General features: G+C 35.4%; 2 protein-coding genes across 5 annotated transcripts in view; both read left to right on the forward strand.

Annotated features, from left to right (window-relative positions):
- LOC102585577 (uncharacterized) lies at nucleotides 1–23,380 on the forward strand. 4 transcript variants are annotated; one of them, XM_015307863.1, is made up of 16 exons: nucleotides 1–95; nucleotides 1,837–1,935; nucleotides 2,061–2,187; nucleotides 3,803–3,915; nucleotides 5,007–5,322; nucleotides 5,398–5,572; nucleotides 5,643–5,692; nucleotides 9,424–9,516; nucleotides 9,595–9,683; nucleotides 10,124–10,202; nucleotides 10,419–10,501; nucleotides 19,368–19,443; nucleotides 19,525–20,095; nucleotides 21,683–21,763; nucleotides 21,901–22,486; nucleotides 22,834–23,380. In XM_015307863.1, exons 4-16 carry the CDS (start codon nucleotides 3,884–3,886, stop codon nucleotides 22,964–22,966), a joined length of 2,364 nt encoding a protein of 787 aa, XP_015163349.1. In that variant the 5' UTR covers nucleotides 1–95; nucleotides 1,837–1,935; nucleotides 2,061–2,187; nucleotides 3,803–3,883; the 3' UTR covers nucleotides 22,967–23,380. The 4 variants fall into 4 exon arrangements, with proteins under 4 accessions (XP_015163349.1, XP_006345436.1, XP_015163351.1 ...); XM_006345374.2 differs by having other exon boundaries at nucleotides 3,808–3,915; XM_015307865.1 differs by lacking the exons at nucleotides 1–95; nucleotides 1,837–1,935; nucleotides 2,061–2,187 and adding an exon at nucleotides 3,686–3,723.
- The window catches only part of LOC102586916 (histone-lysine N-methyltransferase 2C-like), a 123,914-nt gene that overhangs the window by 37,497 nt on the left and 61,309 nt on the right, over nucleotides 1–25,108 (forward strand). The window lies entirely within an intron of this gene.

Below are 25,108 nucleotides of genomic sequence, written 5' to 3' on the forward strand. Positions count from 1 at the left end.
TATAGAGAGAGAGAGACTATTTTATTCGGTTGTCTTCTCCAACTGCCACTGGATTCACGTCAGAAGTAGCTGCAGCATCATCTCTCTGTTTCCATGTAAAACCCTAAATCCTATTTTCCTCTTTGTACATATACTGGGTTTCATATTCTTCATTCTTCTTAGTTATTGTATTAATATTGTGCTTTTCCCTTTTTTATTTTATGTTAGTTTTTCTTGTTTCGTTCTTGAGTTACCTAAATCCTATTTTCCTCTTTGTACATATACTGGGTTTCATATTCTTCATTCTTCTTAGTTATTGTATTAATATTGTGCTTTTCCCTTTTTATTTTATGTTAGTTTTTCTTGTTTCGTTCTTGAGTTACCTAAATCCTATTTTCCTCTTTGTACATATACTGGGTCTTATATTTTTCATTATTCTTAGTTATTAGAATTGTTTTGTGCTTTTCCTTTTTGTCTTATTTATATATTTTAGTTTTTCTTGTTTGAGTTTCCTAATTTCTGTTTATTCTGGTTCTTTTTTTAACCCCATGATTAATTAATTTTCCGGTTCGCAATCAATTCCTGTTAGAAGAGAAGAGCTAAACGTGGGAAGGAAGTATTCAAGTGTAGGAATTGGGTGGTTCTGAAATTTTGGATATTTGGAATATGATTAAGATATTAAGCAATGGAAAAAATAGGAGAAGTTATTTAAGAGCTATTTTATTTTGGTGGAAGCTGGAAAGGGTAGATTATATGGAGAAAACTTAAAAAGATTGAATTTTTATGGGTTCTTTTTCTCTTTTTCTAGCAATTCGTGAACTATCCCATCTCCATTATCATTATCTGAATGAGCATGAGTTGTAGAACGTTTAACATTCAAATTTTAAACTTGGTTTTGATTTAAATATTCTGTGATCTACACTATCTAATTATACCATGTTTAAATATTCTCATATCTACACTATTTAATTAGTTACCATAATTAATGAACTCCATTTCCAGTTCAATGACGTCACTTTAAATGGGATAACTGTATATGACTAGTGGAATATTGTGAAATTTTTTTGGGATGGTTAAAATAGAAAGAATGTCAATAATTTGCTTATAAACAGTATGTTATTATCATAGAGGATTCAAATTGCTAACCTTGACAAGCTTAGGGTTGAGATGTAGTTCCTTGTTGATTGATTAGCTAAAACAACACCAGCTGAGTCCTGGTTATCAAGAAGGCTATAAATGATCTAATCTCTATCGTATCCGTACCCAAGCCAAGGAAATCCATCATAGCATCTATATCAATTTAGTTTTTTCAGATTGCCCCGAAAAGCTAATGAGTTTAAACATTTGTATTTTAAACGTTGAAGTGCATCATTCTCTTCTAAGCGTCTAGAACTTTTTTCTTACCCACAAGATAAATGCTGGAATTGTACTTCAAATGTTTTTCATTTGTCTTTGGAGCTTCTCTTCTTTCTAACTTGTGAGGGTGGATTTTCCACTCTTCTAGGCAATACCTACAGCACCTGTAAAATTATTAAAATTGTTCAGTTAGTTGAGCCAGTGTTTTAACTTTCTAGTTCCTGGCAGTTCATCCTTCATCTAATGACCCAAGTATTTTTTTTTGTTTCTATATTGAGCTAGGTGGCTTTAGGTCTTTATTGGTTCAGTCAATTATCTATTTTGGTAAATGTTTCAAAGTGCCTCTGTGGGGTATACAGCATGTCCTCTTGTGTGATGCCAATTCCTATCCAATGGGTAGGTTCATAAAAGAGCAGCCTACGCTGGACTTAGAGGGAAGAAGAAATCAACGGGACATTGTGTGATTTCTTCTTTAACTCCTTTTCATACTGTTATTCTCAGAACCTGTGGCAGATTGTCATCAGACTTCTTGTGCTTATCATCAAAACTCCACTCTACTTCTCTAATGGGAGCAGAGCACTATTCTCCTCCTTGGTTCAGGTGGGTGCATATATTCAAGTCTAATTTTCTCTCGTTACATAGTTAATAAGCTCCATACTATTTTTTTACTTATAAGAATAACAAAAAATGCTCCCTAATATTTATAAGCCTTTGTATTTAAACAGTGTTGCTCCCATGATGAAATGGACTGATAACCATTACAGAACTTTGGCCCATCTCATCTCAAGGAAGACGTGGCTCTACCCAGAAATGCTTGCTGACGAAACAATTGTCTACCAGTGTGGCAATTTGGTAAAGTTCTGCTGCATGGAATAAGACTAGTGCTTTTCTACCCAACTATAAAATACCTTTTTGTTTCTTACTGATTAGTAGAGCTAAGCAAAAAGAAGAGAATCATGCGAGTTAATCCTTTGTTCTTATTCTAGACAAAACGAAATGAGAAAGAAATCAACATTTACTGTGCTTTATAGTATATAAAGGCTCACAATTACAGAAGATTTAAACTCATATATGATAATTTAAATCAACTGTACCAGTTGATTTTTTCACTGAATGTGCATAAATCAAAATATCCTATGATTTTATTTTTCCCATTTGTTTTAAGTCATGCGATGGCAAATGTTACTTTCTTTAATGTTGATCCTCTTGCTGCCATCCCCAATTTTCATGATAAAAGGAAATAGTGGATGTATGTCTCTGTGGTTATATGCCTACTTTCTACATGATCTAAACTGACCTTCTACAAAGAGAGGCTTACAGTTAACACTTCTATAGATGGCACTTGACACTTGTATTTGATTTTCTAAACCGATGAATCGTACTGTTTTTATATGAATTACTATAGGCTCTTTGGGTTTCTTTCAAGGGTCGAGTTAACCAAATTGGTTGGTTATTTTCATTTCCCTAAACTAAGACTCTTGTCCCTGTTAGATGGTTTCCTAGAAAAGGAATATTTATTTCGTTGGTGTAAAATACTTAGCAAAGAAGGAGATATATTATTGTAAGATGGGTAGATCTGCAAAAAGAACTGCACCCAAAGGTGTGACCTAGTGGTCAAAGAAGTGGTTGAGAACCCTGAGCTATCTTGTTCAAAACACAGTGGAGACAAGAAAAACTAGGTGATCCTTTCCATCTGTCCTAGCCTTGGTGGACAGAGTTACCTGTTGCTGGTGGTAGGTGGCAGATTTCTCATTGAATTAGTCGAGGTCTGCGAAAGCTGGTATGGACACCACGGTCATCAAAAGTAAAAAGAAGAAAAAAATAAAATCTCGTAGAGGAACTTTCTTGTACTGATTTGTTATTGCGCTTGCGACTTGAACCTTTAAGAGCAATTTGTCACTGTCCAATGCTTGTGTGTTTGTATCGTGCAGTGAGATCTGACATTCATGTGATTTTTCTAATATACCGGGATAGATTCTAGGCATATGTCCCTGAGCAATATCCTACAGTGCTTCAAATTAGGGAAAATAATTTGGAGATATAAGTTTCCAATTCATCATTTCTTGGATGATGAATTTTTTCTATGAATACAAAGTTACCCTTTTCTCAAAAAAAATAAAATTTGGAGATCTTGGCCAAAGCGACTCAACTGGCAACTTCATATGGCTTTGATGAAACTAATTTTAAGTCCGTTCTGCTTTTCCTATCTAAAAATATGCGTTTCTAGCTTTTATTCAGACCCAAAACTGATACTTTTTTTTTTTTGAAATTGATAAAAAAAAGAAAAAAAAGTATCAGTTTTGGGTCTGAAAAAACTGATACTTTTTCTCTAGCCCCTGAGTAGTGTGATATGGGTGTTTTGGTGTGTGCCTCATGCTTGATCCAAAGGTTCAGATTTGTTTGCTTGATACATCAAATATATTATTTATCTATATACTTGTTCTGATATATTCACAACTTCTATAAGGAAAGTTTGTTGCTGAGGCCATGTGCGTAATTGCTGCAAATACAAATGTTCCCGTGAGTGTCAAATGCAGAATTGGACTTGATGACCATGATTCATACTATGAACTATGTAAGGCATTCAAACTTTCCCTTCCTCTCAGGAAATGAGCATCAAAAATCAATTCTTCAATGATCAATCTCTTGATTTTTACTTGTTCCTTCCTTTTGTCTTGTAAGTTACAACTCCATTTTTATGTCCCAGCCTTGCTTCAAGGAAATCATCAAAATTGAGCTCCTTTAGTTTCTTTGTAATATATTTCCAAGCAGGACTTTGCTGACCTTGTAACTGCTTGGACTTTATAGTAGATCTTAGACAGCTGACAAGAACTTGTAACTATGAACTAGAAGCAAATTCATGACCACTTGACTCGTAGTATTAGCCATGTCCTAAAAAGCCCAAAAATTGGTGGGAACTTGAAAATATTTAAAAACCAGATTTTCTAAATCTGATCAAATTTTATGGTCAAAATAAATCATGAAAATGTACTCACGATGACCTTATGTATTTTTCTGGAAGTTTCTCTTCTCCTAATAAAACTTTTTCCTTTTTTGAATTTTTGACCTTTTTTCACTTCGATACAAACAATCATGGATTCTATAAACATTTTGAAAACTTCAATGGGCCAAATGTGAATTTTGCCTCACCTTATAAACAAACTTGTATAACCCCAAACACCCACAAACATCACAATCACAAGTAACTCCACTTCCTCTCTTTCTCTCTCTCTTTTCCCCCAAAGGGCTTTTCCCAATTTGAACTCTTCAAAAATTCCTCGTACACCAAGATCTTTATCTCACGTATGGCCTTTCACACAGCGTGCCCATTTACCTGGTACTACCTTCTTTTATTTTTGTATTATTTGTTTATAGTTTTGTTTATTTTCTCTCTTTTTCTTTTATTATCACTCTTCTATCGACTCTCTCTTATCTAGACCAAGGATGCCAAATGGGTTTTTTGTCTTATGGTTTGAAGTTGTTTACTGGGGTTGTTTTTATAAACCATCCAGCGTTTTTGGATGTGGGATTTGGCTATTTTTTGGTATAGCTGGAGGATCTGCTATCTCCCTCTTTATGGATGGACGCAACATTGCTTTCTCCGTTTTGTGTTTTGTTGTTTGCTTTGGAATTTCTGACCCAGTTGAGTGTTTTTGCCTTTATTGGTGCAGTCGAAAGATCTGCTTCTGCCCAGATGGGTTCCCAAAGGATAAAAATGGGTTCTTGGGAGATGTGACTAGGCTTGAGGAGTTTCTCAAGGATCCATGGGGTCTTAAGGCCAAACAACCTGCCACATGTCAGGTTAAGGTGCCCAAGCTCATCGTTGCGTCGCCCCCACGGGTGCCTGTAGGTAATGGGGATGGTGAGGAGGCAGCTTCTACTGCTTCAGCTCAGACTAAGCGTGTTGCTTTGCAGAAGAAAGCTGCTGCTGCTGCATCTAATGTGGGTGAGGATTTCGCTGGAGGGTTTCAGTCTGGAGATGTGGAGGTTAGGAACTGCTGTTTTAAATTGTTACACGAAAGTATCCAATCTTTTTATTTACAAATAATTATCTCCCCTCAGGGATCCATGAAAGATGTTGGTGGAGAAGAACAAGGTCTATCAAATGTCAAAGTGTTGTGTAGGCTATGCTTTTCCAGTGAAACTGAAGGAGGTGAAAGAGCAAGGAAGATGATGTCATGCAGTTGTGGGAAGAAGTATCACCTAAGCTGCCTGAAAACTTGGAGTCAACATAGAGGTACTCTTATAGGCCACAAGATTCGTCAGTGTTTAGTGTTATGCTTTTGCTAATATGCCCCTTCCTACAGATCTCTTCCATTGGAGTTCATGGACATGTCCCTCTTGCCGGGTTTGTGAGGTAAAACTTTTGATTTTTTTCAATAAAATAATGGAACATATTTGGTTTTGCTTTCTAATAACTTCCCATCATGTGGCAATTGTACCATGAGTTGTTTTTTTTCTTTAATGTCAATAAGAAGGTCAAAAGCTAGTTCGACAAAACATTGTCTTTTATTACCTAACAAAATGGAAAAATTAAATTTATATGAGATATCAACTGATGTCCTAATTTTCTTTGCTAGCCTTATGTAAAAACCTGAGGTTTTCATATTTACGAATTTTAGGTTCTAACCTGTACCTATGAGAGGTCATCCATGTCAGTTTTGACACACAAATCTTGGTAAGGTACACTGATAAAAAAAAAAGGTATCCTGACTAAGGTCGCCGTCTTAACTATAGAAATAGGTGTTTTCACCTTCTTTGTGTCTGCATGGACAGTCAATTCAGAAACAAAGATATTGCTTTTAAGTAGATGCTTTTAAATGGATCTCTCCGTATGTTTATGGTGTACGATAGTCAAAGGAGATGGCAAAACAGGTAGAATTTGACCCATGGCCCCACTTATACGCAAACCCATTAGTCACTAATCATACACTTGCCATATCAACTACCTTTTGTCCTGTAAGAAACAGGGAAGACTACTTTCCACTAGATCAAGTGGACCCAACTCTAATATGCACCATGTCAAAGCCAAATAAGCTGCAAGCAATAATAGCTTATAATGATAAACCCATGTTGAAACCCCGATCCCTGGTTGTAAGAAGTTTTTAAATGACGGTGTTTTCTTGGCTTGGTAACAGAGTTATGGTGGAAGGCGTCGAAGTGCTCACAAGCTGGTCAAGGCACCACAGTTTTGAAAAGAAGTTATTTAATGTGAAATAAGTCACTATAGTTCCATCAGTTTTATGTTTTTTCTTTTTATGGTGTAAATTTTGTCATGTTAAGTTTGCAAGGTGTTACTGAATCAGATTAGGTTTTCTTCTTGGTTTTTGTTTCCTTCTCTGTTTCTCCAGCTTGCTTTTTCAGTCTTTTGTGCTTTTGTCCTTGTGTTCTTTGGTGACTTTAATTTTTTTTTGTTTGAGGAAGACTTTGATTTTAGTTTTTGTTTCACATTAAACCTTCAGATTGTTGGAATGAGGTAGTTTAATCTATCTAACCAATGGTTAACCAAAGCAAATCAAACAGAAGGTTATAACCAACTAGCCGTTAACCTTTATCCCTTCCTTTGTTACTCCCTCTGTGGCACCACGAGACTTGCATCTAGGTTTACTATGGAGGTTTCTTGGGGGCATAGAAAAATAGCCTTGTAGGTTGGAATATTGGTAGGATTTGAGCAGTACTTTGAAAATGCAAAAAAAAATAAGGTCTTTAAAGTTTTAATCAAAAGCAATAAGCAGTGTATGATTCATCAAACATATGAAATTACCTAAATATATGAATTTAGTACTTATATGATCAAGTAGCGATTAGCATTATTATTTTCAGTACCTATTATACAATAATGACAATATGTAGATTCTATACCTAAAATGAAACAGAATGAAAATAAATTTCAACGAGGTCACAAAACAATGATGGTCAATAGCAACATTGGTTTTAGATTCTCAATAAATTGATTGTAAAAGTAATTAGTTTGCAGCATTTAATTTCATATTAAATAGCTTTTGTAACTATACATAGAGTTGAAAGAGAAGCAAAAAGAAGCTCAAAATCAGCTGTAGTTTAAGATGGGGACTTGCATAGAAAGAAAGTGTCATCTTTTAAGAAGAAAAGAAAAAGAAATTTTAAGGAAATACAGAATCTTAGCCTTACTACATAGAAAAGTCAATCCGATTGATTATTTCGATGTTTGGAAGTGGGGTTTGGAAATAATGGAATGTTCTCTGTGAGGTCTTTTATAAGAAACTATTGGTTAGGGAGGATATGACTTTTCCATGTTATGGAATATGGATCTCAAGGGGGCCGAGGAAGGTGTGCGTTGTCTTCGTTAGTTAGTGTTACATATGTAAGGAGGCAGGTGAAGATGTGGATCATCTTCTCTTACATTGCGGGCTAACCATGAGGCTATGGTGGGATAAATGTTGTATGGTTAGGCACTCCGTGAGCATTGCCAAAAACTGTGAAAGATTTGATGTTCAGTTGGAAGAGCGGAGAAGGAAAAGAAGACGAAAGTCTTAGAGCGCCATTCCACTTGCTTTAATGTGGGTACTCTGGAGAGAGAGAGAGAGAAATGAGAGATCTTTTGAAGGTGTAGAGTCGAGTTTCTCTCCATCAAGGAGTAGTTTGAGTTCCCTTATTTTCTTTTGGTGTGAACAAAAAGTCCCTTGATTTTTACTTCCTCCGTTTCATTTTATATGATTTAGTTTGACTCGATCCGAAGTTTAATAAAGAAAGGAATAATTTTTTGAAAATTGTGGTCTAAAATAAGTGACAGATATTTGTGTGACTTAAAATAAGAATTTTAAAGTTATATTGTTACTTAATATAGAAACGTGTCATTCTTTTTGGGATTGATTAAAAAGGAAAGTAAATCATATAAACTGGGACAGAGGGAGTAGATGAGTGGGTTGAGTTTGTAGAGAATCATATCCTTTTGTAGATTTTTTATCTTTTGATATATTCCTTGTATATGGCAAACTTGGCCATGTTTATGAATGAAAATACGTTTACTAGATTAAAAGAATACAGAAAAGCAATAGTAAAAGTAGAAGCGTTAAAAACTTGAAATAAAAAGGCAAACATGTCAAACAACACTTAATTGTAGAGAGTAATTCTAGTACCCATATATCCAAAAAAATATAAACCCACTCTTTTTGCTCCCTTATCCCTATCTTTTCCATATTTTGAAGTTTTCAAATGAATTTCCGTGCTCCGTTGAAAAAAAAATCTCTCATCTTGTCTATACCAAGTTTTTCCAAAGCGTGTACATCATAGGTGCAGCAATAACCCCTAACTTGGCATCACTAGCTTGCATTGAAACTGGATTTGGGGATGTGAAGGGTTTTTGACATATTGAAGGAAGAAGTGGTAGAAGGTGTCAATGGATGGTGCTCGTGGAATTGTTAATTTTACCGTCCGAGTGACTGCAAGAACTGGATTGAAGGTGTTGCATGGGCAGGAAATGAGTTTATTGGTTGGGTATAGTGGTATTTTATCAGGATGTGGGAAATTTTTGTGATGGTTTGGAGGGAAGGGGTGGTAGAGAGTGGAAGATGCCAATACAGTATATAAGGACTAAATTTGCTCTCACAAAGACTGGAGTTTATGTGCTGATGAGATATACACAAGTGAATGGAGTTTAACCTATTTTCTTTCTTTTCTATTTGAGTGGCTCATGCTCAGGGATGTTACTGATAATTGCTTTTTATATGCTCCTGTTAAATTGCAAGGTAGGTTGCTAATCTATTTGAGGCAGCATCACATGAAGCACAGTTTCTACTCAAATAATGATTATCAAACATATTAACTTGTAAAGATCTCTTCAAGTATGAAATATCTTTAAAAAAAACTATTGGAAGTGTCCCTATCGAGTAGGACTATAAATGAAACTATTGGCCGCTTTTTGTTTGTTCTAATCTTTTGCCTAAAGCAACTTTTCTGTTTGATAATTGGACATCCGTTCTGCATCATACTCTAGTGATTATTGCATTTTTAGCTATTCGATGTCTATGTTATTGTTCAACTCATGTTCTTATGCCTACTATATTGTTCATATATGCTTACTGTATGTATGCTCCCTTTTTGGTGTAGGGCTGTCAAACAACAGGAGATCCAAACAAGTTCATGTATTGCAAAAGGTGTGATGCAGCTTGTCACTGTTACTGTATGCAGCCTCCACTCAAGGTGGATTATCGTGTCTTACTCTTCCAGTTCTGTATAATAGTAAAACTAGGTTGTACTTATTGTTTTTGGGATGTGCAGAAAGTTAGCAGTGGGCCTTATTTGTGCCCCAAACACACAAAGTGTCACAGCTGTTGTTCCAATGTTCCAGGAAATGGACTGAGCGTGAGGTATGTAGTATGGGGCCATGAGCAGCTTGTGGACATTCTCTTGGATTCAAGTTTTGCTGTAAATATTAATTGAACAGTCTAATTAACTCCATTTTAGTTAAACTGCTTATTCATGTACTTCTCTATGTCCTTTTCTCTGTATCTTCACAGAGGAACATCATGTAGTAGTTCTATTTATGTTATATATTGTGATAAGGGCTATGAAAGCAATTTAAATAAGTTCTCTAGTTTTGGGCTTTCCCGTAGCACAGTTAATTTTCTGCACTAGTATCTTACAGAGATTTTAAAATACAAATTATTGCAATAGTGGCATCCGATAATGTTGTGTCCTGCATGTGATATATGAAAATCATTTGAAGGCATTGCATATCCTATGAAAATCATTAAAGGCCTTGCATATCCTATTGCCTCTGAACTATTGATATCTTGATCTATGGCAGGTGGTATTTAGGATACACTTGTTGTGATGCTTGTGGAAGATTATTTGTGAAGGGAAAGTACTGTCAAGTTTGTTTGAAGGTTAGATATTTTGGCCGTTATTATTATTTGAGCTTCTCTTTGTTTAATCTTACAATGAGGTTCTTTGTAGTATGGTGGTTTATCAATGTGAAGTTTCTAATTTGTCGGCTATAATTACTGGATGCCTTTGGCTTTCATTGCCTTTCCAAAGAAACCAATTGTTTTTCTTCCCATAGGTCTATGGGGAATGCAATTAATCTTTTTTTTATACCATAGGTTTATAGAGATTCTGAAACAACACCTATGGTTTGCTGTGACATTTGCGAGCGCTGGGTGCACAGCCAATGTGATGGCATCAGGTTTACCTTAATTATTGCTTTTAAGATTATTAATTTATTGGTTTTGCTTTGGCGCCTTTCTTAGGAAGTGCAATTTTATTTGTTAACATGGGGCTAATGTGGATGTGCATTAGGTTAGACTTTTCTGTTTTGGAATTAAATATCCGAAATATATTATTGACAGCTTCCTATACCTTTTGTGGTGCTCTTGCAGCAGATTTTGCTTTGTTAAAATGTGGGAAGTGTTACCAAGAATAGTGTCATCATTCTCCTTCGACTTTGATTGTCTCATTGAATTAGTGAATGGTATTTTGGGGACTGCTGCTTATGCTGCATTCAGCCTTATTAAGAATTTAATTGTAAATTTTCTGGAGAAACGAAAGCTCTGCAATCTCGGGCTTCTACTGGTTGTAATTCAGGGTAGATGACATAACTTATACGAGAGAGACTGGGACGAGAATGACAAATCTTTTGTGTATTGATTTATTGACATTGGTATATTGATGTGATTGTATGAATGATATTGCTTCATGGACTAAGCTATGGCAGCATGAATGAATGAGAAAAGAAGAAGAAAATTACTGTTTGGGTTTTTATAATTTCCTACAACGATAGTGGAAAAATATGGCCAATTTTGGGGAATGCGTTGCGTTAGACTGTGAGATTATTGGTGACCGTCATCAATGGGAAAAAATCCAATTCTTTGAAGATGATAAGGAACAACTCATGATGTCTAAAAGCTGTTTGGCACTTTTTTTTTTGGTGGATCAGAAAACAACCTCAAAGGAAAGTAAAGGGAACTTCTAGCTATTTAGATTTTAAACAGAAAAAGTTACCTTCAACCTGTGTTTTGGACAGCAAAAGGTGACAAGGGTCTGCTTCGCCGCGAGGCGTTCACCTTTTTGAATTGAGGCGTCAATTAATACCAGAAACTTTAAATATTTAATTGTATATATACATATCCAATATCTCAATAGCAATAACATATTAACAAATATATCAATTCAAAACTAATAGTAGCAAGTAGATACTAAAAGACTAGAACTTGAATGACTCAATAATTCACAAGACAATTAACAAGCAATGCTAGGACTCTAAAAAAACGGAGACTGCATACTGCTGACAGAAATAAAAAACAGGGCATGAAAGAAGAAGAGGAGAAGAAGAAGAACAAAAATTGTTGAAAACATACTTGATGAGGTCGCGAAGCAGAGGACTGAAGAAGAAAGAGATGGAAGAGAGAAGCTGAAGATCGTGATTGCGAATTTAAGGTCACGAAGCTTAACGAGAGAAAAAAAGGGAAAAGAGAGTCGTGTTTGTCCAAAACACCAAATAAACCCTAATCTTGCCTTTTAATTATTAAATTAGGCATGTTTTGAAAAAAAATGCGGTGCCTTTGTCGTCTCGCCTTGCCACGTCACCGCTCGCCTATTCTCTCCTTTTTGAGATCGCTTCTCCTCGCTAGTAATAGGCGACAAGGCCTCGCTTCGCCTTTCGCCAAAGGTGATAAGGTGCTCGCCTTTCACAAACCCTGCCTTCAACTATTTCGGATGTGTATCTTTTTTGAGTTCTTTCAATGGGGAAGTTTGATCTATTACTTTCATCAATATGAGAGAGGGAGCTTCAGGGTTGTACCTATACAATTAGGGTTTTGCAGCTATAACTTCCACTGCAGGTCTGTGAGTTGATTTGAGTGCTTTATGTAGATAAGCTTCAATGGCCAAGGTAATCGGCTAATCGAGAATTCATTTTCAGAGCTAAGTCCCAAGGTGGCAATTTTCATTTTCAACTTAGTATGAGAGAAACTGTTGATTGACACAATTGGTCATCGCGCTTATTTAAAAAGCAAGTGTAGAGAAGCTACAATCATAGTGTTATCACTGAAGGCCTCTACCCTTCAACTATTTAGTATTGTGTCCTATTTTGGTAGGAAAAAGATTAGAACTACTTCACATATATGGCAATTGAGTTCATTAAAAAGGGTTAACGGTTGGCAAGGAAAATTGTTACCCCTTGGTGGGTTACTGTCCTTTCAAGATCTTGATTAACTAATGACAAATCATTTCAAACGACGACTTACAATCGACATTTATGAACATTTCCCTAGTATAATTTGTTGATAATTATGGAGGAACCTAATATTCATGGACTTGCAAATCTAAAGTTAAATAGAACATCCTTTGTCCCAATTTATGTGACACTTTCCTTTTTAGTTCAGTCCGTAACGCATGTCACGTTTTTATAATTGGAAATAATTTAACTTCAAAACTTTCCCTTTACCTTTATTAAAATGATTTATAGCCACACAAATGGTAGGTCACAAATTTCAAAAGTCTTTCTCTCTTTCTTAAGTAAAGTCTAATGGTGCCACATAAATTGAGACGGATGGAGTAATTATGTTGAGGAAAGAGGGAGTAAGTGTTTGTACGGAAAAGTCATAAGTTCCATCTCGTGGTTGTCCACGAAGTTATTTACACACCTTAACTTCACATGCAATCTAATACGCCCTACTCTTGCTTGAAGTGTAACTAGTACCCCAAAAAGGTGATGTGCCAAAGATAGCTAAGTTGCTCAAGCTCGGGTGTTGATCTAGAGATTTGATCCTTTATGATCTAAATTTTATGGTTTGGGGATACGAATCTGTGTATGGATACGGGGTGCAGGGATTCGGCTAAAAATTGTTTCTGATCGATCCTCAATTCAAGTAAAGCAGAATAAATCAGGTATGAAAATAATGGAGAATGGAGTAGTTATATAGCCCTTAATTTATATAATTATTTGTAAGGGAAACCGTGGTGGTTCAAAAAAATCATTTACACACCTTTAACTCTACAGGCGACCTAATACTCCCTACTCTTGATTGAAGTGGAACTAAGATCCCCTAAAAGGTGATGTGGCAAAGAAAGTGTTACCAATTTCTTGAAAGTGCGTGAGAAGAAGAGAAACAATATAAACGGTACCAACAATACATTTGTCATCTTCTAATTGGTTGTTTTATAATTAATGAAATTTAATTAATATATTCCTTAAAATATAACAACAACATACACATTGTTATCTCACAAGTGGGGTATGATGAGGGTATAGTGTATGCAGTCTTACCCTACCTTATGACGGTAGAGTGGTGGATTTCGATAGACCCTCAGTTCAAGTATAGCATATCAAATCAAATATCAAAATAATGGAGAAGGAAGTAGTTATATATTCCTTAATTATATAATATAATTGTTTGTAGGGAAAAGTCACAAGTTACATCCCATGTTTTTTTTAAAAAGCATTTTGATAAGGCACGTATCTTTAATACTTATTCAAGGAGGAAAAAGCGAAGAAAGATAGGAGAAGATAATGATTTGCATCTTCTGAAATTCCTGGAGGTTTCACCCATGGAGCATGGAGCGGTTACTTACAGTTATTAGGAGTTATTTAGCAGTTCCTTATGGTTACTAGAAGTTATCTATCCTTATCCTAAATAGTTATAAAGTAGTTATAGTTATCTATTATGTAATAGGATATCTAGTAATAAGTAGACAGGTGGTTGTAATATATCTTTTATATGCAAAAAGGGTTGTTCTAAGAGATACGAGATACTTCTATCTCTTTGTATTTTCTATTGTTCTACGAGATACTTGTGTCTCTCTTTGTATTTTCTGTTGCTTTTATCCAGTAAAACACCTTGGTTTCTATCATTGGTATTAGAGCAGTAAGCCATGGTTAATACACGAACCAACGCTTTCCACAACGAACCTATTATGTCGATTCCTGATCAGATCGACCAACAATTGACCACTATAGCAATAAAATTGGGAGCCATTGACGCTCTTGCTGCTGATGTAGCTGCATTAAAAGCACAAAGCAAACAAAATCAGCATGGAAAATCTAAAGTTTTAATGGAAGAGGGCGAGGTTGATAGCACTTGGAGGCATTAAGAAACTTATCGACGTTTTTACACAGATGGAATTTCCCAAGTATGAGGGAGAAGATCCTCGAGGTTGGATTCTGAAAGCAAAGAAGTATTTTCAAAATTATCAAACACCTAATGATTGCAAGGTTGATGTGACTTCAATGTATTTTGAGAGAGATGCATTGGATCTATTTGCTTGGATCAACAGTGAAACAACCATTTATTACTGGGATGAGTTGGTGAAAGTTATGCAAGAAAATTACGGACCCGCTGAGTTTCAAAATCTAGATGAACATTTGTGTAGTATCCAACGGACTGGATCAATGTTCGAGTATAGGCAGGAATTCGCAAAACAGGCAGCACGTGTGCAAACTTGGCCAGAATATTGTTTGCTTGGAGTTTTCCTTAGCAGACTCAAAGAAGACCTTCGTGTGGACGTTAGGATTCACAAGCCTCGGTCTGTGTATAAGGCGATGAGTTTGGCCTTAGAATATGAAGGAAAACAAGGACTAAATCAGTCCAGTAAGGTACATGTTTGGCCTTCTGGATCAAGACCTTCATCAATTGGGACTTCCTCTCCAGCGGCTCGGGATTCCTTTAATTTTCAAACATCCCGCCAGCCAGTTACACGCCCTTTTCAACAGTCATCTCTTCCAAACACTCGCCCACTGAATTCTGAACAACAAATTCGGCGAGAAAAAGGCTTATGCTACCATTGTGGAGACAAGTTTACCCCTGGTCATCGCTGCAAACTTGGGACTTTTGCACATTTGGAGTTAATGCAAGAGGAAAAAGATGTGCAAAGTCTTGGCGGTAATCAGAATGAAGACATACCCCCTACTGATTTGGGGGAAATCTCTTTTCATGCAATTTTGTTCAAAAAATCTGGTTCAACTTTGAAACTTCAAGGCACTCTTTGCTGCCATAAAGTGTTGATGTTGGTAGATAGTGGTTCGACGCATAATTTTGTGGCAAAAGAAATTGTCACGAAACTTGGGTTGGCAGTCCAATATATCCCTACTTTTGGTGTCCAGATAGGCAATGGTGAAATAATCAAATGCAATAAAGTTTGTCATAGCCTGTCAGTAGAGGTTTCTAACTTGGTCATAAAGCACGATTTCTTCCCTTTTTCCTTTGGTGGCGCAAACATGGTGGTATGTATACAATGGCTAGCATCCTTGAACATAATACAAGCCAATTGGAACGAGATGTTCCTAATCTTCCAATTGAATGAGAAAACTTATAAACTGCAAGGTGTTCCTCAGAAAACACTCACGACAACATCTTTCCAATCAGACCTTGAAGAACAAATGTTGACTAGAGATGCTATGTTGAACCTTATGAAGGAAGATTATAAGCACATAGACCTTTCTTCTAATGTTGGTGATGCTTCTATTTTACATCTTCAGCCATATCGCCAAAAATCTTTGTTAGTTGCATAGTTTCCTGATTTTCACCTTGAGGGCAAGTCGTCATTCCGGGAGGGGTGTACTGATAAGGCACGTATCTTTAATACTTATTCAAGGATGAAGAAGCGAAGAAAGATAGGAGAACATTATAATTTGCATCTTCTGAAATTCCTGGAGGTTTCACCCATGGAGCATTGAGCGGTCACTTACAGTTAGAGTTATTTAGCAGTTATTTATGGTTATTAGAATTTATCTATCCTTATCCTAAATAGTTATGAAGTAGTTATATTTATCTATTTTATAATATGAGATCTAGTAATAATTCGACCGGTGGTAATATATCTCTTATATGCAAAAAAGGTTGTTATAAGAGATATGAGATACTTGTCTCTTTTTGTATTTTGTATTGTTCTACGAGATACGAGATACTTGTGTCTCTTTTTGTAATTTATGTTGCTTTTATCAAGTAAAAAATCTCGGTTTCTATCATATTTACACACCTTAACTTTACGGACGACCTAATATTCCCCACTTTTGTTTAAAGTGAAACATTTCCTAAAAGATGAGTTAGGCCCAAGACTTAACTTTACGTTGTATCATAGCAAAACCAATCTCACTCAATGTTACCCCAAATTAAAATCCACATGTTCAACACTGGGGTGAAGAATGAAAAAATTCCCACATCGGTGGTTAGTGCGATAGGTGGTCTACTTAAAATTCTTGGAGAATCCTTTTGAGCTAGATTTTGGGGTGTGAGTTAGGCCCAAAACTTAACTTTATGGATACATAATTCAGTATACTTAAATAATATATTCCTTAATTTATATAATTGTTTGTTGGGAAAAGTCATAATGTGGTTGTCCAAAAAAGTTATTTACACACTTAAACTTTACTTGCGACCTAAAGCTCCCTAATCTTGTTTGAAGTGGAACTAATATCCTCCTAAAAGGTGATGTGGCAAAGAAAGTGTAACCAACTTCTTGTGAGCGTGTGAGAAGAGGAAAAAACCACTATAAATGGTTATAACAATACAAGTGTCATCTTCTAATTAGTTGAAATATAATCAATTATACTTGATTAATATAATCAAGTATAATTGATTATATTTCAACTAATTAGAAGATGACACTTGTATTGTTATAACCATTTATAGTGGTTTTTTCCTCTTCTCACACGCTCACAAGAAGTTGGTTACACTTTCTTTGCCACATCACCTTTTAGGAGGATATTAGTTCCACTTCAAACAAGATTAGGGAGCTTTAGGTCGCAAGTAAAGTTTAAGTGTGTAAATAACTTTTTTGGACAACCACATTATGACTTTTCCCAACAAACAATTATATAAATTAAGGAATATATTATTTAAGTATACTGAATTATGTATCCATAAAGTTAAGTTTTGGGCCTAACTCACACCCCAAAATCTAGCTCAAAAGGATTCTCCAAGAATTTTAAGTAGACCACCTATCGCACTAACCACCGATGTGGGAATTTTTTCATTCTTCACCCCAGTGTTGAACATGTGGATTTTAATTATACTTGATTAATATAGTCCTATGAATTGTGTTTTCTTAATATTTTCTTTATTCCTTTCTCTTTTCTTCCTTTTCTCTTTCTTTTCTTTTTCCTACACCTTCAGTTTCTTGGTTAACTTAACCCGACATGCACTATCTCCGTTAGTCACTTCCCCTGCGCCATTTTCTTTTCTTCTTTTTTCATCTTTAAATAGTTTTCTTTCTAGGGTTTGATATTGAATAAAATGCTGAAAAGTTCATAGGTTTTCTTTGAAAGAAAATTTGTTTGTCGGCCATCATGTTTTCTGGTGAGGTGGGTATTCTCTCTTTCTTAAATATTGTTTAAAACGACCTTTTCAGATCTTTATCTTGAAATATCGAAAACAAGATTCAAAAGCTATGATAAAAAAAATTGCATCTTCGCTGGAAAATTAAATTTTGGTGATCTTCCTTTTGTCCTTTTTGGAGCTATCTATCTCAGAATTACCTTGTTAAGAAGCTGGTAAGGCACGCATCTTCCATACTTATTCAAGGAGGAAGAAGCAAAGAAAGTTAGGAGAAGATAATGATTTGCATCTTCTCAAATTCCTGAGGTTCCACCCATGGAGCATTGAGCGGTTTCTTACAATTATTAGTAGTAATTTGACAATTCCTTATGGTTGCTAGAAGTTATCTATCCATATCCTAAATAGTTATGAAGTAGTTTAGTTATCTATTATATAATAGGAAATGTAGTAATAAGTAGACATGTGGTAGTATATCTTTTATATGCAGAAAAGGTTGTTCTAAGAGAAACGAGATACTTGTCTCTCTTTATATTTTCTATTTTCTATTGTTCTACGAGATACAAGATACTTGTGTCTCTCTTTGTATTTTCTCTTGCTTTTATCCCGTAAAAAACCTCGGTTTCTATCAGAAGCCCTTTCAATTATGAGTCATGATTTTTGTGTGTGGTGCATCTCATTATTGAACTTAATAATGCATTATTCTAGTCGCCACCAAAGCCACAAAGGACCATCTAAATTGATTTGTTTCTGCAGGTTTTGCCTAATTGTGCAACCCAAAGCTGCGATGGAAATTGAAAATAATATGAAGTAGAAAGAAGAAGGGGGAAATGTGAAAAAAATAAAATAATGACTAATAAGTTGAATTTTTTTTAAAATATATATTATACACGTGTCAGGCGCTTGCATAATAACACTTCTACATAAATTTGGTATTCTCTTGAGAAGGGGGTAATAGTTCAACTTAAAATAAGAATAAGGAGTAGGAGGTCACCCGTAAAGTATCAGTATGTAAATGACTTATGTGACCAACTATACGGTATTTGTATGACTTTTCCCTTGTTTGTACTTTGTAATAAAATATTTTCCAAATGTTGATTTCAAACTACCACAGTTAAAGCCAGATGATATAATGTGTCGGCTTGTTAGTCTTGCATTGACTAGATGAAATTGGAAATAGATGGCAAATGGATGGATCAATTATATTTGATTCTTATATAGAATTTTTTTTTTTTTATATTTGAGTTATTTCTTTTTGGAGCAATTCAGAGGATTTACGTTTATTTCTTAAATGAAGAATTTGAAAAAATATCCTGGAATAGTTATCGAAATGAATCTTTTTCCTGGAATAATTATTGAAATGAATTAATGAGTACATATAAAATTTAATTGAACAAGAGAAACACTGAACTTAGACTTTTTTCGCTTTCTTAAACTCGAATTAAGAACAGTGTTTCCAAGAATAGTCCCATCATTCCCAATTGACGTTTATTGTTTCATTGAATGATTGAATGGCATTTTGGGGACTGCTGTTTATGCTGCACTCTGCGTTGTTAAGATTCAAGTCAGTTGACAGGGCACTAGTTCTAATTTCCAGATAGCTCTCTTCTTCCCTTCACTATATAAATATTCTGACATATTTGTGGTTTGCCAATTTGTTCACCTGTCATTCATGCGATATAAAGGTGTTAACTTATGCAACTTCGATCGTAATTCCACTTAAGCTTTGAGAGAGGGACTCCATTGGATGTTTTAATTTGAAAATGGGTATTTGCTTTGCAGTGATGAAAAATATTTGCAGTTTCAAGTGGATGATTTGCCGTATTCATGTCCAACATGCCGCGGATATAGTTATAAGGTGTGTTTATGGCAGTGATTAATTTCACTAGAAAAGTTAATCGAGAACTCTATCCTGATAATTCTCTTTTGATGTTCTCAGTCGATAAATCTTACGAATGCTGTTCAGGAGCTTTGGAAGAGGAGAGATGTAGCTGATAGGGATTTAATTGCAAGTTTGAGGGCAGGAGCTGGGTTGCCTGTTGATGATGAAATATTTTCTATTTCACCCTTTTCAGAGGATGAAAATAGTGCTCCTCTAGTAAAAAATCAACATAAACAATCCTTAAAGTTTTCTCTTAAAGGTTTAGTTGGCAAATCTCCCCAAAAGAGCAAGGAATGTGGAAAAGCTTCTGGTAAGGAGAAGGGGTTAGCTGGACAAAATGAAGGACATCCTGATGCTCCATCTGGTGGATATAGTGCTGGTGATGTCAAGAATGATGAATTGCAGGCTTATGGGGGACTGAATAGCTTTTCTTCTCCTGTTGGTAGCTTAACAGAAGGTATATGTTCATTTAATGAGGCAGGGGTCATAAAGCACAAATTTATAGATGAGGTTACTGGAAACATGGGTAAGAGGACAGTCCAAAGGAATGGTAGCAAGCCTCAGCATTTGGATGGGGATGATGTTGGGATTCAATCAAGCATGCCAAAGACCTCCAAGGGGCCAAATGGTAAAAAAAAATTCTATATGTCGTCTTTGGGTTCTTCTTTCTTTCCATTTTCTAACTTGCATGAATCTTTTTTTTAAAAACTATGGCTTCTCTGTAGAGTTTGATGACTGTAAATATGCTTTTCTACTTGCTTGCATCACTTATGACACAAAAGCTACGGTTTTCAAAATTGTTATCTCATCCAGACAAAAGGTTGCGCCATTGAGAAAGATGATTATAGTTTTCCTCTGTGCATTATTATTTCTTCGAGATTTTCATCTATGATTGGTAAGGAATTCATATATAAGTTGCCCTAGGGCTTTAAGTGGTAAGAGAGCATCACGTGATATGTGGATTAAGATCATGTCACGGATGAAACTCTGCTGCCGACAAAAGCCTGATATTTAAGTGAAGAAGGGTAGATGGGTGTGCTCATTATCTCCACTGTTTTGAACCTTATGTCACTGGTCCTCGAGGATTTTTCGGTTATAAAGAAAGGACATATAAGTTGGCTATGGAATATCATTAAATACTGTGATTCTTGGGTTGCTTTTTGTTAGTAGAAGTCATAAGTATCTCTAATATACTTGGTTATATAGAAAGGACATATAAATTGGCTAAGGAATATCATAAAGTACCGTGATTCTTGGGTTGCTTTTTGTAAGTACAAGTCAAAAGTATCTTTAATGTACGTTCTTGCAATGCTTTTTCTTGTAAGAGAAATACTTGAGTGGATGTAAACTTATGTTACATATTTCTTCTCCTTTCCTTGGATAATTAGCTGTTTATTTGGCATATTTGGAATGTGTGCTTTGGTCATCACATTATCTGATGTTTGTTATTTTTTTTTTCTTTCTTTTTGCTTCTTCATGACTTAAGTGGAAATTCTTTTGAAAGTAAAGCAATGGGGGATTTTAAGTCATGTTCTCAAAGTTTAACAATACAATGTTAATATTAATTAAACAATGATAAAAGTGTAAGCCAGTAGTTTAAAACGTTTTTCTTTTTATGATCTTGACAAATCTTGAAAGAGTAGCACTGATGTACATCTCACTTACAGACTTCTTCCTTTTTTCAAGATGCTGAAACTGCTTTTGATGTCTTAATGGATACACACCGGCATAAAACAGAGGAGTTCTCTTTTTATAATTCAGATTCTTTCCTCTGTGTGAGTACTTGCAGCTGAAGAGTCCGAAAGCTGCTGATGACCCAGAAAAAAATAAATTAAAATAACCTAAAGTGATTAAATTTCATGCTGCATATTATTATTATTTTCTGATGTTAACACCCACCTCCACACACATTGTCGAAATGGATAGGTGGCAATACTTCTGTTATTTCCTAATTTTTATTTATAATTCGACTTCTGGATGCGCTCTTGCATATGTCGTTCCCTAAAATTCTTTCAATTCAATATCTAGATTGCTTGATCAAGTCCGCAAAATCTCTTGAGATAGAATAATTAGCTTCAATACTCTATACTCCTGTTCTTATATGGTGTAGATTCTCTACTTTTTGGTATAACTCTTGTATATGGGAGAATTTCACGTTAATAAAATTATTTACCTTATTGAAATATACTCTTATATGTACTTCTTTGTGTATCAGGTAATGAAGATTGGGTTCAGCTGAGAGAGAATGAAAACTCAGAAAGGAATGACACTGCAGCTAAACTTGGTGGTGGAACAGGTAAGACCTGTTGTAACTTGTTTATTTTTTATGTTGGGGCCGGTATAGAAGGTAAGATTGTATTTGTTGGTTTTAGGAGCATATTTTTAATATTCCATTAGTAACTTTTCTTTTGGCTCTCATTTCTGTGTCAAAAGAAAGTAACTCAGTAAAGATCAAGAAAGTTAGCTCAGAAGCTACTCATTTCCCTGCCAAAGTTGGTGGAAGATTTGCCGATGGATCTGGACCTTATTCTCCACTCGAGACTTCTGGTATCTTAGGAAAAAGAAGCAATGACGGTAGTGTTATTACAAAGGCTGGAGCTGAAGTTCCTGCTACAAGGGACAACAAATTAACTTCTGTTAAACATGCCGAAGCTGGACCTGCTTCTTGTGATGACCTGAATGAAGAGAAAAATATCTCACCTTCATTATCTAAATCACCGAGAAAGGATCCAAAACCTCTCCCAAGGCTCAATTTCAAGAATCCTTACCATGCAAGTCAAAATGCATTGGCGTCTCCAGGAGAGGAGGAGAAAAGCATGGTTAAGGGCCAGAAGTCTACAAGAAAGAGAGTACCAACTTTTGAAGAAAAAGCATCAACCAGGTCTGATGATGATTCATCACAGCGATATGAAGACAATACAATGGATGACTTCTCGGATCATAACTGGATATTGCAGAAGTTGGGACAAAATGCAAAAGGAAAGAGAGTGGAATTTCATCATCCGTTTGATAATACCTGGTAAGTTTATTGTTACATCAAGCTGACTAATCTGCATACTTAAAATTTATGCAACTTAAATGGAAATGAGTGCTGTGATATTCTGGATTAGTAATCATGATAGCAATGAGTAAAGGGCAATAAATAGAGGCTAGAGCTAGTGAATTGCATTGGAACTTAAGGATATGGTAGGATAAATCAAAGGAACTCATTGTCTATAGTTAGAAGTTTGATTTGGGTGTTTAACTAGCGTGGCTTCCTTGCTGATTCTTAAATATGAAATTGTGTAGAAGAGCATTCATATAAATCTGTACCACACTTTCCTTGAGGTGTGCTAGTTTGACCTTTCAATTTGTTTTCTTTTTCAGGCATAGAGGGACTGTCGTAGAAGTCTTTGAAGGCTCATCTGTTGTGTCTGTTGATCTTGATGATGGGAAGACGAAGAACTTGGAACTTGGAAAGCAAGGAATACGTTTAGTATCTCCGAAGCAAGACTGTTGACTGCTATTAAAATTGGTTATTAGATGCAGCGTATGTTGCGACTTTGGATGACAAGAGCATGAGCAACTGCTGATTCCCAGAGTTGTTCCTCAAGGTTACTGCACCCTGCATTGTGTGTTTTCTGCAACTTATCTGACCTTTGGTTTCCGGATTTCCATGTAAGGCATTGGTTTGGTTCTGTTTTATTGTCACCTTTCGTTTCCCAGTTTATAGATTCTCTTTTCTGGTCAGAGGTTGAACACAGTTTTTGAGCCTTTTGGTGGCACTTTAAATTAATCTTGTTGGGTTTACCGTTTCAATGTAAAATTTCTAGAGATTAGAAAGTTCTGCTGTTACTGGTATTAACTCAGAGTAGATGTCGTTGTTATACTATAATATATATATTATAGCCAGCTGAGCTCTTTTCAATATGAATCGACAGAAATCACCATGATACTACGGTAAATTCCATTAGATATAATCAGCTTGAGGACTTTGGCAACAGATCATTTGAGGCTCTTGGGACAATTTGTGTCTATGGTATGGGCCCATGAGGGTACTTGTAAGAGTAGTTTTCACAACAGAGGCACTTTAATCCCTAGTTACCAAACATAGTGATAGTTTGGCTAATTATTAGTAACAAGATTTGTGTTGTGTCATTGATGCTATTTTTTAAAATTCATGTTGTATCAATATACAACATGCTGAAATTAGTAGTATATCTGTGATAGAACAACTCACGTTGTATCACTGTATTAGTTTATTAGTGTCCCGCGATCGTAAATTCAAACTAGAAGGATTTTTAGATACAATCCCAGAAACATGACGAATTAGTATCGTTATTTTTATGTGTGTATGTTAGTACTAGCTATTTTGCAAGGTTTGAAAACAAGGCTTTCTCTTCCGCATAAGTTTATATTTTCATATGATAATATTACATAAGTTATATTGTGGTCGTTCTTTTTCCATTATTGATGGTGAAGGATATTATTAGTGTATTAGAGCTCTCTTCCTTCATTTATGACAATGACCACGATTAAGGTCATAATAACAATTGGGAACACAACGTTTTCTAGATGGAAGTTTGTCTTCTCTAGAAAAAGAACTATTAACTAGTAGGTCAATTTTCGTCCTTTTTTTTCTATCATATTTATTAGAGGAAATACATAATTACCCCATTGAACTTGGACCTTATTTTGAAGTAGACACTTAAAGTTTGCGAAAGTCCTATTACCCCATTAAACTATTTTCGATCAGACTAAATATAGCATTTTGATCCGCTTCCGCATCTGCTATGTTTTCACGTTTTCGGGGCGCGTGAGTATTTTAAAAAACAACCCCAAACCAATATAAAGCAGCCATGTGGCATTGTAAATTGAATTCTTTATTTATTTTTTTAAAACCCATCTTCCCCAAAATTAATTCAAACACCATTGACAGCCATTGAAGCTTGCTACAGTGTCATGGCGAGTAAGGACTGCAATATCTCTCTAACTTTGAATCAATTTCGCAAGATGAGTACTGCATTAATTCATCAACAACCTTCGAATTTCTGACTTTTCAATAAAACCCATTTTCAAAATATATGAATCACTACAAAATTCACTTACAATGTAAAATAAATAAAAAATTCAAAGATTTTTCAAATAACTAATCTATGAGCCTTCACTTCTTCGTTCCGACACCACGATTCAACAAATTTCAACCAGCAATGTTACCAACTAGCTTCGCCTCATGAAGTTTCTTAGGGTTTTGATCGGTCGAAGAGAGAGACGAGGGTAGGTGAAAGTGAAATGGGTTGGAAGTTTCTTAGGATTTGGGTTATGGGTTAAAAAATGAATGGGTTAGGATAAAACCCGGCACTTGTTAAATGGGTTGGAGGTGTGGCACACGCTCTTGGATTGTGAGCACTGATGGTGAAGAAATGATTTATTTATTGTGCTTTTGGATGGTTTCGTGGGGTAATAGGACCCCCACAAACTTAAGGTGTCTACTTAAAAAAAAGATATAAGTTCCATGGGATAATTATGTATTTCCTCTATTTATAAATCATCATATTTTATCTGGCCACAAAAAAAAATGAAATTAGTGTAAAAAATTATTTGAACCACATCTCTCGATATTATTGCAAAAGCGCATTCCTGGCATGAAGTGTGGTAAAGA

Source organism: Solanum tuberosum, unplaced genomic scaffold (genome assembly GCF_000226075.1).
Source record: "Solanum tuberosum cultivar DM 1-3 516 R44 unplaced genomic scaffold, SolTub_3.0 scf00068, whole genome shotgun sequence".
Classification (NCBI taxonomy): domain Eukaryota; kingdom Viridiplantae; phylum Streptophyta; class Magnoliopsida; order Solanales; family Solanaceae; genus Solanum; species Solanum tuberosum.

What these genes read in the sequence shown, in the direction of transcription:
- LOC102585577 (XM_015307863.1), top strand. Translation starts at nt 3,884, where the DNA reads ATGACCATGATTCATACTATGAACTATGTAAG. An exon ending in TTCAGTCTGGAGATGTGGAG is followed by an intron (nt 5,323 to 5,397) that starts GTTAGGAACTGC and finishes ATCTCCCCTCAG; the next exon opens with GGATCCATGAAAGATGTTGG. An exon ending in CCTCTTGCCGGGTTTGTGAG is followed by an intron (nt 5,693 to 9,423) that starts GTAAAACTTTTG and finishes TTTTTGGTGTAG; the next exon opens with GGCTGTCAAACAACAGGAGA.